This window comes from Pochonia chlamydosporia, chromosome 7 (assembly GCF_001653235.2).
Source record: "Pochonia chlamydosporia 170 chromosome 7, whole genome shotgun sequence".
NCBI classification, from domain to species: domain Eukaryota; kingdom Fungi; phylum Ascomycota; class Sordariomycetes; order Hypocreales; family Clavicipitaceae; genus Pochonia; species Pochonia chlamydosporia.
The window spans coordinates 1,062,916-1,076,379 of record NC_035796.1 but is presented as its reverse complement, the minus strand read 5'-3'; the positions used below and the strand labels follow the sequence as shown (position 1 = coordinate 1,076,379).

At 50.0% G+C, this 13,464-nt stretch overlaps 2 protein-coding genes across 2 annotated transcripts; both read right to left on the bottom strand.

Annotated features, from left to right (window-relative positions):
* Nucleotides 1-975: 975 nt before the first annotated feature.
* On the bottom strand, nucleotides 976-1,197 carry VFPPC_16611 (hypothetical protein; the record flags this gene model as incomplete). Its single annotated transcript, XM_018294364.1, has 1 exon — nucleotides 976-1,197. One exon carries the CDS (start codon nucleotides 1,195-1,197, stop codon nucleotides 976-978), a length of 222 nt encoding a protein of 73 aa, XP_018139822.1.
* A 3,622-nt stretch (nucleotides 1,198-4,819) lies between these two features.
* VFPPC_07207 (LIM domain-containing protein) lies at nucleotides 4,820-6,905 on the bottom strand (the record flags this gene model as incomplete). Its single annotated transcript, XM_018286111.1, has 3 exons — nucleotides 4,820-6,582; nucleotides 6,634-6,741; nucleotides 6,791-6,905. The coding sequence occupies 3 exons, from the start codon at nucleotides 6,903-6,905 to the stop codon at nucleotides 4,820-4,822; spliced, it is 1,986 nt and encodes a 661-aa protein (XP_018139824.1).
* Nucleotides 6,906-13,464: the final 6,559 nt, after the last annotated feature.

The window sequence follows — 13,464 nt, the reverse complement described above, 5'->3', positions numbered from 1 at the left end:
TAACGAATGTAAAAGAATGGAAAGTGCCAGAGGCAGGAGAGCTGGTGGGATGGAAGAAGTCTGGTGCAAATCGAAGAACAAGACTGTCAAGTGGAAGCAAAAGGCCAAGACGACGACGACTGGACGGATTCAGCGATGGTGCGCCAGGTGCCACCAACCAGCCGGAAGGGGGTGTGCAGACTGCTCTAGTGGAAGTGCTGTGCGAGTGAGTGGCCTGTCAGAAAAAAACCAGAATTGACATGTACCTGTACTTGAGTCCACTCGGTGGAGGCCAGCATGTGGGCGTGAGAAGCGGGCACTAGGGGGTCTGACGAAAGTACTATTGACATGTACGAGCGACATCACACCACAGGCACTTCTTGGCCACATTCTAAGTTCTAAGTTGGGAGCCATCTTGGCCCTCATCATCAACACGACCATCCATCCCCCCAAAACTACTAGCTTGCCTGTCAGGCTGAGCACTAAAATCTCTTAGAAGCAGCCTCTCATCCAACAATGCACCGAAATGGAGCAGTGCTGGGGGCAAGTGGTGCCCGCTAGAGTAGGCAAACTCAGCCACTTACTGTCACCAATGGTTCAATCAGAGGTTGCACTGGCTGGGCAGACGACTGTGACCTCAGGGGATTGACTCCAGCACTTGAGTTGTCCAAGACTGAAATACCCAGTGCCAGACGTACCCAGACTGGACATGGAGAGTGGTCCCAGTGCCTCTTTGAGGTTTGGTGGTTACGTCGCACAGTGTCAATCCTGTGGCCCAAACGTGCCCCTGACTCTGCCCCATGTCTGTTCAATCTCTGCAGCATTGATGAATGCACGCCGCTTGAAGCAGCTGTTGCAAGTAGCATGGAAGACGATCCAAAAGACGAGACTTGACTTCTTCTCCTACATCTTGCTTTTGCTATCCACTTAAATCAGGAGACTTGAGAATAATACCCTGTGGCGAAGGCCCGCCAACCTCAGCTCCAAGGCAAATGTCTATGTGGGTTGGCATATGTGGACGTGGACTACTCCGCAGTCATTATTGATATGGAGCCAAGAGCTGGATTTAAGTTCAGACCAACTCAAGCTCCGTGCCTTTGTGCTTTGATGTGTCGTCCGCGAGTCGCCAATATTGGAGGCATATGTGCCGATAGAGTGCGTCATTTGTGAGACTTCATCTCCATTTGGCATTCCTACCCCATTTCCCTCTGAATGCATTGAGCTTCATACAATGGTTCCCGCCGCCACTATAAGATGGATTGTAGCCACGGGGATCGTTGTGGCGCCAGGAGCGGGCCTTTCTCTCAGGGATAGTAATAAAAGCGATGTTTTGGACGCTGATGTTGTGGACAGGTAATTTAACAGTCGACGACTGGGATGCAGTCTGATCCAGTGGTCACCTAATCTCTTGATAACAGTGACTCCTGTGCAGAAAAGTCCGGGCAAAAAAAATCTTTATCACCAGCATGCCGGTGTGGTCCATGGCAGGGTTTGTCAACATCCTCCAAGGATTCAAGTAACCAAGTACTCAAACACTCATGTTTCACTCTGAGAAACTAGACCTTTTCAACGGTGTAGAGGTAATTCAGGTCATGCCGACGATAAAAGTATTTCGCATTGCCCCCGAAGCACAAAGCGCCTTGCGGCAGGACCCATTGCCCTAGCATTGAACTAGACACCACGCAAAGATATTCAACTGAGCGGGAAAAACAAACTCGCAGGATGATGACGTGCTGAGACGCCTGGGTGCATCTGGACTTGTGTCCTGGTGGCTTTAAGTCAAAGTGGGTCTAAATTCGCCTTTTCTTCTCATCCGCAACCGACAGGGTCTCTCACCTTCTGCGCACATATCCTTGAAGCTTGGCATGTCCATCCAAAAAGTCTTGCCGCATCGGCGAGTCTGTGACCACCCAACGGCACTGACATGACAGTAACATTGAAGGAGATGGTGTAATTTGGCTGGTCTGTTCTTAGCCGCCATGGCTTTGAGAACCTAGCTACGGATTACTACACTGCACAACACTTCAGTGCTCCGTACCAGACATTATCACCTTGTTGACCGAGTTTTGCGCACACCGCCTGGCCCTTGTTGCCATGATGGTGTTGTTTTCGATGTGCTCCTTCCTATCATGAGCAATGTGTGACACTCTCCGATCTCCACAGCTTCTTAGTTACGGCAAGAGAAACATACCGTGCCTTCCAAGTCGAAGCTTGACAGAAGTGCATGCCACTAAAAATGCAAAAGAACAACATCACACGTCGAATTAAGAATGTAAACAACCCAGTCTCCTTTCGTGCACAGCGTCGTTTACTGTAGCTGTTCGCTCTGACTGCCTAACCCAACTACCTAGGTATGCGACCGATGTGCGCTCTGCACTTCCTCTTTCACAGGAACTCCTGATCAGCGGGAATGCACAGTGCAAACAAACGGCCCCCTCGTGGGCCCTGGTCAATCTGTAACGCGTCTGTGATTTGGTGGTAATGTCGCATTTCGCACGGAATAGATAAGATCAACATTGGGCTGTGCGGTCCGTATGCTCCATAATGGTGGGTTCCTGCCTATCACTGCTCAAAAGCCGGCGCTGATCAAACATACACAGGGCATTCGTGTCCCTGGAGAGCTCAGCGGACTCGACGGGGCTGAAAAGGAGCCATTTGGTGATGCGACACGACCACAACTTCCCTCGTCTACTCCGTACATAAAGCCCTTTCTTCCCTCTGATAGCAGATCCCCAGTGTTGATCGCTACCGCTGCAAAAGGAAGGACGTGTTGTTTGCTCACATGTTCCGAGATGTGGCATGAGACAGTCTTGTGCGCTTTGCTGCTTGCAATACACAGGACGGCTTGGTTTGCACGCCCAAAAGCCAGCAGCACCACATCAGGAGACAATGAACTCATCAGTTATTATGCCGAGTACACCCCAGCGATTTAAACTGTCTGGTGGCTCTGTGGCTCTGGAAATGCATGCGTGGAAGCAGGTTCCAATGGCCCACACAAACGGAGAACCGACCCCACGTGCTCGGTGATGGTTCCAAAGGATACATTGCTGCATCTTAGATCGAAGCCAGGAAACAAGCCTCAGGTTTTCAAAAACCAAGCAAAATCGACGTGCTGGACCGAGTCCGTAAATTGTTGAAAGAGCGGGTTGGGTGCGTGCCATGCTTTACAGTACTTTGCGTCTTTGTCATGGAGAGAGTGATGCTGATTACAGTTCCACGGGGCCGAATCGGCGGAAGCTGTTGAGGTTGTGAGCAGAAGCTTCCAACGCCACGATACATGGATGTTCTTGGCAACAACCTGCTCTTCGGAATGCCTGTCACTAAAACGCCACTGTCTAGCTTGCTAGCCTTAAATATTGGCAGAAACCATGGATCCTCACCCGTCCCCATTTGGCGCAATGATATCCCCGAAAGGGGCGACTACTCATCATGTCGCCACCAATCATCATCTGACTTTATGCTGGCCTTGTCCGAACTCTGTTTTTATCGAATCTTGTTCGCCAGAAGGCCCTTGTTCAAATTTTATGAGATTGGCGCGTTGGGGGTTGATGTTCTCAACTCCTTTCAATTGGGTGTGTCTTTTAGGAGGACTTCAGGTCTCTTTGTTCACACAGTTAACAGCAATTGGCCATGAGGGATTACGAACTCTTGTAACCGCGATGGAAGGGTTACTGTGCGTGAGAGCAGCAATTTTATCCAGCGGAACTCGGAACTTATAACATGAGGCGAACATATTTTTGCATGTCTAATTCATTGGGAGATATGCCCTTTCAGACGCTTCGTACTTGATATGAATTGTTGTCGCGTGCCTACAGTGCGAAAGTCACGATCCTTAGCCAAGACTCGGCAGCATGTCAAACACCCATGTCCAAAAACCTCGACTCCTTTGTGGTAAATTTGATGCCGGAACACTTCTTCAGCATTGTCCATCACATTAGATTCCCTCTACACCCACGTCTGGAGGCGTGGCACCCAATGAATCTGCAACCGATCCGGAGGCTCCGGATATAACACTCTTTGTATTCCGGCTAAATTGTCCATTTGCGACAAGAACTTGGCACAATGGTGAATGCAAAGCCCTTGGCAAACGCTAACATGCACTTGGCATGCAAACTTGTTTCGTTTGCGTGGCCTTTTGCACCAATGCACAAAGCCAGCCACTTTGGTGGCAATTTTGGGGAGTTTGAAAGGGTTCGAATCTTCACAGAAGACATGGTGGTGACAACTCTGGTGTCTTGAATATGAGCTCCATTCTGTCTTACAACATACATGTCAACGGAAACAGGTTTGAAAGGTAGCTGATTAACAGTCATTGTTCGCATGTGAACGGTGTCCAACTACGTAAGACGATAAAACACAAGTGGTATCATTTGCTTGCAGCTGCAATGCCAGTCTTCTCCAGACCTTAACCTCAATCCCAATTCCAAAACTGCCCGGATATCAACCCAAATCCAGCCGTACCCAACGCCGGTCAAACCCAACCAATGAGTTTGGTCCAAGAATACCTTGTTCTCCCTCCCAGTATTTTCCAAACACTTTCAAATGCAAAATCAACTTTGCCAACACAGATCCAAACGCAATATCCATATCCCTGCCAGAAAGGGTATAAAACGGTGACATATCCGAGTACTCTGAACACAGGTCCAAAACAACATTACAATGTTAAGATGAAGGAGGGGAAGGTACGGTCATGACCCTGGAACCACCAACGCCCTCTTATCATGAAGAAGAAGAGAATGAAGTATAATATTAGTAAGAGTCGATATGCAGTGACCAAGTCATCAAGTCATAGATTCCATGACGATTCAACTGCGAGTAGAGATATACCCGCTGGACGAAACTAATTCATGTTTCCCAAGCGTGTCATGCGCTTGTTCATTCTGAGCCTTTGGTCTACACCGACGCCGAGGCGTCCCCCGTTGGGAACACCGTTCGGTGGCGGCGGATGGGGTCGTCCACCTTGTCCGAAACGAGGTGTTGGGCGAGCAGGAAGACCTTGGGGGTTTCGAGCACCGAAAGCACCACGGGGTGGTCCAGTTCGATATGTTTCTGGCTCTGGCTGCGGTGGAGGTGGCGGAGGTTGAACGCGCTTCCAGGCATCTCGCTCACAGTACGAGTATCCGTCAACTTCGAAGTAACCGTCTGACAGAGACACGCCACAGTCCAAGCATCGGAAGCAGCCGACGTGATATTTGACTCTCATTTCGTCCTCGGCATATTGTCCCTCGATGCCACGTCCACAGCTACCACAGAGACTGCCATTTAGCTTGTGATAATGCTGGTTACAGTAGGGTTTGTCATCAAGCACATAGAAGACGGAAGACGAGAAAGGCTCAGAGCAAGTAGTGCAAACAAAGCAAGCCTTGTGGTACTTGCCGGTCAGTCTGCCGTCCGCTGAAGAAATACTCTTTCCTCTGATAGCTATTCCACAGGCTTTACAGTCTCCTCGTGAAGGCACGGACATTGGATCACGCGATCCCTGGCGCTCTCGAGGATTTTGTCGGCTAGGGGACGCTGACCCCATCCGCCCAAAGTCGCTTCTGGGATCTGCTCGCATGTAACCACCATTCTGACGCGGAGGGGAGCCATACGCTCCTCTGGAAGGCGGTCCACGCTGGCTACCTGAAAATGCAACATCAAATTGCTCGTCTCTCGGGGAAATACCGCGAGGCGTTTCGACCATTTGCGGAGCAAATCGTTGGGTAGCGGCAGCCGACGGATCGATACGCAAGCCTTTGGACTTCGAGGTTTTTTCCATCCAGTTCGTTTCATCGCTTCCCCTGCTTCGGTCCTCTTGATAGGTTGGTGAATAACCAGGACTGGTAGGTGCTGTAGTTCCACTCTCCACGCTAAAGTCTGAATATCCAGATACAGTAGACTCAGTTGGTGTGTGGTATGGGTTTCCAATTCCAAACTCTGCGGCCAGGTCAACGGAGCCTGAGTTCCTAAGTTTGTGTTCGGGGACCAAGCTAGTCCGAGGCGGAGGTCTTCGTGATACATCTGGACCCAATGATTTCTTACGATCATGACCGTAACCAGCCGCAGTTCGTGAGCGCTCTGGGCGAGATCCTGGGACTGGCGGAGACCACTGTGCCTGAAAATGGTCGGTTGTTGGCGACGGCTTAGGAAAGGTTTCAGACCGACCGAGAGCTGCCGGAGCATTTAAACTGGTCTTTGGCGCTCCAAACCCTTCATATCCATTCTTTCGAGGCGGTTTGGGCAGTACAGGCTCGTCTGGGGGAGGAATCCATTTTTCGAGAGAGTCTTTTCGTTGAGGATATGAATTCTTAGCGGTTGATGGCCGTCTCAGCGGGTCGAATGGACCCGGAACTGCAGTATTCACTCGTTCTAAAACCCCTCCCCCTAATGGTCTGTCAGATATTTCTTTATTTGGTTCATCAAATCCGCCATAACCCCCGGGTCGCCCCGGTTGAGTAGCTGACAGCGGTGTCTGCCAACCATCGGTCATGTCCTGCCGAGCGCTGAAAGGGTCATCCGTTCTGCGAGGACTTGCGCGCCTGTCAATGTACTTTGGAGATGTGTTCCGTGAGTCACTCGGCTGGCTCACAGGAGTCAATTGGCCTCTGTGCATGTACGCTTGCCCTAATTGCACGTTAGAAGTCAGAACCAAGAGCGAAGAGCAATGTGACCAACCCATGACACCTGTATCGACTGGAGGTGGTGTGTGACCATATTTGCGGTGTGTCGGCTTGTTATCAAACCGACTCTCAAATTCTTCATCTGCTTCCGGAGGTGGTGACACTGACGACATTAGTTAACGATTACATGACGCGAAGTTGGTGCTCCATACACTCTGCTGTTGGACCAGGGCAAAGGTGATCCCCCATTTTGGAAATTTCCACCGGATTTCCACATAAGGAACATTTAATTGTCGGCAAAAATGTCGACTCCCTTGGTAGTGCCATGGTGGCTGATGGTTTTGTAACCCAATCTTGTCGTGCTGTTTGCTTTCACTCGCAATTCTTGGTAGGGTATTCAAACAACGAAAGCTTCATTTGACAACTCGAGAGATCAGTAATTGTTGGCACCTCGCGGTGGGAAAGTGGCCAGACAGATGTTGTCCAGGCCGAAACTGATAAATGCGTAGGAGACGCGAGTTTGAAAAGTCAAAGAGAGAATGGAACTGATTCGGTATGTGGCCGGTTGTGACGTCTTGCACCATTAAGTTCCGTCTAGGTTGTGTTCCGAAACGACGTCGATCAGATCCAGCTTGACAAGTGGCTCACGGAAAGGCGAAGTCGAAACAACGAGGCTGATGCTGTTACCGCAAGTTGTAACAGGAAAAGGTGGAGATGCCTGTTAATGTTTGCTCGGAACTTCCTGTGGGCAAATACCTTTCGTTGCCGTTTCCAGTCTCTTGTATTCTCAAATGCCAAGGTGCTCCAAGTTTTTATTATTCAGAACCAATTAAGGCGAACTTTTTGATTCCAATAGAAGAGTCGTGATGCATGAAACAACCAGCCTGGGGAAACAATGCAAAAAAGAAAAAGAATACCATGAGTCGACAAAGACGAAGCAATGTGGACGAAGTTTGAGAAGCAGTCACCAGCACCAGGAGATGATGCACATTATGTCTCGAATGCGGAGAGTGGTATGGTCGTTGCCAAGGGTATGTGCTCAAACAAGTGGACCCTGGTCTGACCCCTTGCCCTGTTCTGTGTCCCCTGATCTGGCGGCGGTCGCTTAATCTCGTTGATAATTGTTCTGGTCGCCGTTCGTAGCATTGACGGCCGCAAGCGCCAAAAAAGGAACGATGTCCAGGGCGGATCAGGTCGGGGCAAGGCCAAAGTGTTGACGATGGTGGAGACGGTTCAATGTTTTGTGATGTTGGACTTTGACAAAGCTCGTATTGTGGGAAGGTGCGGCTCGGCTTACAATAAGGCACCTGCCTCGAGCCTGGACCCTAGTCAACAACTCTCAAAGAAAAGGCCCGCAGAAAAAAAGCTGGAAAACAGAAAACCAGGCGAGAACAACTTCGCCGTCTGTTCGAAAAGCTCCGGAGCCAAGGTGTCTTGACGTTTCGGCTGGATGCAGGTGAGTGGACTTGTCCCCCTAATAAGACCTTCTACCCGCCAGGCTCCGGTGGGTGCCGAGGGAAACGAGTCGCTTCGCAAAGGAGTAACAACTGATGCATGACAAGAATGAAGAGCTACTAATGGCACCATCGTCAGGAGACTTAAAATGGGTCAAAATATTGGTTGCTATGCAATAAAGCTCTATTGAACACGAATTAGTGTCAGAAGACACCCTTCACCAAGGAAACCAAACCAGGGAGGAACAATCTCAACTAACATCTGGAGCTTAGAAACATCTTCAGGCATGGCAGGCACTACGGCAAGTAAGGAGGATCAGTTCTAGCCCTTGGCATCGTCCTGGTGGCTCCGAGGCATGGCTCAAGTCACGACTATTGCAGTTCAGGGATGGGAAGCCACTAATTAACCCCCCTTCAGCCCTTTTTTGCAATGCTCCCTGGAACTTTGTGTGTGGCCTGGTGCCAAGTCAATCAATCACGCTCACGAAAGTGTCAGCCAATCTGGTCGCTTCTGCCGTCTTCTGCAAATCCCGTTCCACATTCGATCGAGTGCCGAACCAGCAAATGACCAAAGAACATTACAGGGCAGCTACCCTTTCCGTTGGTATTAACGCCTAATATTTGACCACACTTCTCGTATTAAGGTTGTCAATATTTGCTAATGTTCGCTATCTCGTATCTGCTCGCACGTGTTTGCAACAACAATATACCAGCCAGTGAGCTGCATCAACCTCAAAGAAGAGAGGACAACTTCTACCACCTCATCGCTATTCCAGTCAATTTGGAGGACATCCAGCGCCTGGCAGCCTTCCCATACCTAGGTATCGGCCATGAGCTCCAATGGAGCGCACGGTTCGGCGGAGAGTACGGAGCAGATGCGCCAGAGTCGATCAGGGTCCACAGGCTCATTTCCATCCGCTTGAGGGACATGAGATGCATCCACCGTTCATTTTGTATACATCCCAGGTCTAATTACAGAGAATAGCCAATGTACGAAGTGCGGAGCACTACGGCCGATATTGTCAATGTTGTAGCCGCTTCGACCGCCCAAAGAGGCTCGGGTACCTTGCAGCAACTGCAACTTGGAGTGACGCCACATCCAAAAGGAGGAACGGTCTTGTGCCATTTTTGGAGCTAATCACCATGGTCAACCGCCCCCAGTCAGCATTGGTCACTTCGGCCATGGCCAACGAACCCAAGGATGTTCTGTGTTATTCTTATCCCTCACTCCATTTCCCTCTGGGAGCCTTTCCAACAGAGCATCTCTTACCGGCCGACTGCTCCAACAAAACTCGGCATTTATCCCAAAACCCTTTGGTAATACGGGTTGGAACAAACCCCGAACAAATAAGATAGAAACGACAAGGCATATCCAGTGCCCCTGGATCTAGTTTGTAGGCTGGTGCCCAACGTCGTATCACATCTTAGCATGCCAACATACAGATGACAACAGAGCAGAACTTCATTGTTGGCATTGCCGTTACCCTTCCACCGCCATTGTGCGCTGGGATCGCACTGACCGCCGCCAATAACTCCGATATTAGGGTTCGATATTGTAGCATCGATTCAATCACTGGTCGACTAATAAAAAGTGGTATGTGCGTTTTCCCCCTGGATGAACTTCCAGGTGCCCTGGTTCTACCTGAAGATACCGTCGACGCCATGCCCAAATAGGCTATCCAGCTCTTTATTGTCCAAGACGTTCATGGTGCTCATAGATTTAACGTGTCGCAATGACTGGTTGATCATCATTTCGTACTGAAGCTTCGCTCAAACTGGACTGCGACTTAGGTACGCTGCCATGATAACGCCGGTGTTAGCTTTGGGTCCGACATCCTGTGTAATTGCTGACATTGGGGGACGACGAACAGACAATGCTGGATAAGTAACATGTCACGCCGGACCAATGGCTCGTGTTCGTGCCAACGCGTGGTGCATCCAGCCATGATCTTCTGAAGGATACAGTTCTCGATCACCTACCTCCATTTAGGAATGTTATGCTATTGCATCATTCAAGCGTTGCAATTTCTGAACCCCGAGCATCATGGGAAGGCCCTCGACACATTCTGTAATCACGCTGTCTGTGGATTCGATGAAAGACGATATCTATGGTCAACGTCAAGGCAGGAGTCAAGGTGGGACGTTTGTTATCACGAACGACAACGCTTAATGTGAGCATGACGCATGTCTGTCTAACAATGTGTTCAGTGTCATGGCTAGCTTGAACCAACGCCAGGATACCAAAGTAATGGTTTGAGCTACACGCTGTCTCATTTCTTGGTGTGTTCAGCGACTGCCTCTCTGTTTCGTGAAACATGCCGAGTTGCCTTAGAAACCTCGACTATTTTGTCGGATGGCACAACGAGCGCTGGTACCTCACGATGACAACCGAACGAACGTCGTTCCGAGGGTTCCTGCCAGTACATTTAGGAACTGACATCAAATCGTATCTTGGACTTATCCTCAAAGTCCCAAAGCCGCCCGAGAGCTTGGGCTGACACTAGCATCGACCAGAATGGTTTGAAAGCTGCTTGACCCTGCTTCTTCTAGGGTACCCCAGAACTACCATTATGACCCCGACCTCCACGATCTTCAGGTCGATCAACCCACTTGTTCCGCTGGGTTCGGGCGAAAGGGTGGGAAATTGAAGCTATCCAGGTTACCAGACCAATGACATATGTGCCTGAGTCATGGGTAACAGATGATGTTGCAGTCCTGCCGGTTCTGTATTTACAGAACTGCGGAGTACATCAGTGATTTCATGCTCTGTACTCTGTAGAGCCTGGAAGCCATTAGAAATTTTCTCATTGATAACCACATGCCATATCGAATGTGTATGCGATCGCACTGGGCGAATCTCGCAAGACACGACACGAGTGTTTAGAGAGGTTGTAAAACGACTGGCCGATGGGAATTTACGCTACTTCCATCGATTCGTGGGTTTGATCTTCATCTCCTGTACCCCAACAAGAAACGACGCCTCTTAACAGCACTTGTTTTTTTTTTTTTTTTTTTTTTTCGAGCCTAGGATCTCAAACAGGTTAAATGATACTCTTCTCAGTTCGCGTGGCGTCTTGATACACAAGGAGGTAATGTCTTACCACTTCACAGCTTTCGTGTCAAATGCCACATGGCAAGATTTGCTAATGGCGACCACGCAAACGGAGTAAGGGGTTGATTTGTCCAGCCAACTGCGGTAGACAACAAATTCGCATCATAAAGCCCGAGGAAGGGTTCGCCGATTCTAACAAGTGCATGTACTACTCCGTACAGTACTACTCATGATCAAGTGCCAACATTACTCCCATTAACCATTGTGGGAGCTTTGCGAGCGACAAAAAGCATGCCTACAAACAAGTAGAAACTTCTTGGACTTTACGTTCTTGGTGGACTGTGCTTCTCGGGGATATGCAGTAGCAATGTCCTAGACGTCCTGTTCAAGTATTTGGAGGCTGACCACGTCCCACCTGGTCCAGATTGCCGGCCTAGACTGGAAATGAACACTAGTATTGACCACAACAGGTCCCAGTGAACACGGCAAAATGTGCTTTTTATTTACAACTTGTCAAGTGTTTTGCGTGTTTCAATTCTGATTCCGATTCACACGGAGCAAAGCAAAACTGGGCTTGTCTTGCACATAGAGTTCTCAGATCAACCTGGCTGTCATCAGATTGCCAACGCCATGGTTTGCAAGAGCCGAGCGACGCTTCATCTGAACTGCGAAGAAACACGGGCCAGATAAATTGGCGATCGATCTGCCACTTCGACGTCGCATCGAATTATCCTTGCACCTATCACACGTATTGTGCATTTTGCGGTCACACAATGCCAGCTTGATGTGAACGAGAACACTGGACGAATGGGCGACGGCCTTATAAATTCAATTACCAAAGAGATATGAAGTTGGGACAGTTGCTCAACCCACCATGAGACATATGACTGTTGATCGCCGTGGTTATGGCAGTCTTGGCGTTCACACAAGACCTCCTACCTCATCAGGCGAGGAAGGGTGCATATCTTGGACATTGTTGCACTTTGTGCCGCGAGAGTTGCATTCACCCGGTATGATAAATCATGCTGCACTAATGCAGTGACAGTGAAATGGTAAACTAGCACGGGATAGAAGGATACAATTTGTCCACTGCGCTGGTCCCTGAGACTGGTTTCGTTGTGTGGAAGTGGATGTGGCTTCTATCGGGTGAGGCAGGGCTGGCGCCGGCCCACAGCTCAGCGTTCTCGAGACCGAGTCCAAATTGAGCCGTTTTCCCCTATCATGTCCTGGATTGACCCTCGCTGTTGAGCGGCTGCGGAATGACGGTTTGCTCTCAAAGTCCGATGACATCCTTGCTTGGTTGATGATGGCCGCCCGCCAAGTCACCCACTGTTAAGCTGCCCCTCCATGTGTTGCGTGTAGGCGGATGGTTTGACAAAGCTGTCTTGTGCGGGCATAAACGGTCTCCAATTCGACAAAAGATGCGACTATACTAGGATTATATGATACAGGAGTAACATTCCAGCCCGAACGAAGGTGTTGGCTTCTCTGCGGCATTGTTCAGATGGAACCCGGATGGCTTTCAATGTTGTCTGGTGTGGTTACTTGGAGGGGATGGAAGAGAACATTGAACGGAAACGGCGGACGAGTTGCCCGCCCCTCATTTGTCCAAGCGAGCGAGCACTAGATCCAATAACTTATGGACTCGACTTCAATGTTGCCATGGGTGTTGATGACGTTGCCAGCTAAGAATTGCACGGAGAAGATTAACGGGGCCTGGCTCGGAGGACGGAGTAGTCTCAATGGGCATTTGTTGGGAATAGTTTGTCCTGTCCGATGTGGTCGTGTGCCTGTCTCCCGCCACATCCGAGCTGCAGACAATGCAGCAATCAATCAGTGAGGTTTTGGCCCAGCAATCATATGCAAAATTTTGGGGGTCCGCCCGCATCAAATTCCAGGGCCCTTTTCCTCTGTCTGATTCAAATTGGTGCCTAGGCAAGTGGCAGGCAGGTGGCAGGCAGGTGGCAGGCAGGTGATGGACCAGTCGACGACGGGCAGCCCCATCGAAGCCACAGCTGCAGCTCGTCCTGCACCAGTGCTCCGCTGTTCGCAGCTAGCGCATGGCGGCTTTGGTCTGGTGCCAATCACCCAAATCACCCCACCAAAGGCGGCCTTGAGAAAACAAGCTGGCACCAATGGCGCGCCAATATGCCCCTCACCGCCCTCTCCGGTCTGCACCTGGCCTTGCAGAAATGGACTTGCATGCATTTGATGTTCAAGTCCCACCACCAAAGATACCGCGCAGATTTGATGGCCGCGGGCCTCCACGAGAATTCGACTGGGCGGGCAGAAACTCGTCTTTGCTACTGCACCAGGCAGTAGTATATCAGGTCCACCTCCTGCTAGTCCGTCTCCCGCCTCCTTTTTCTTTCCTCTTCAA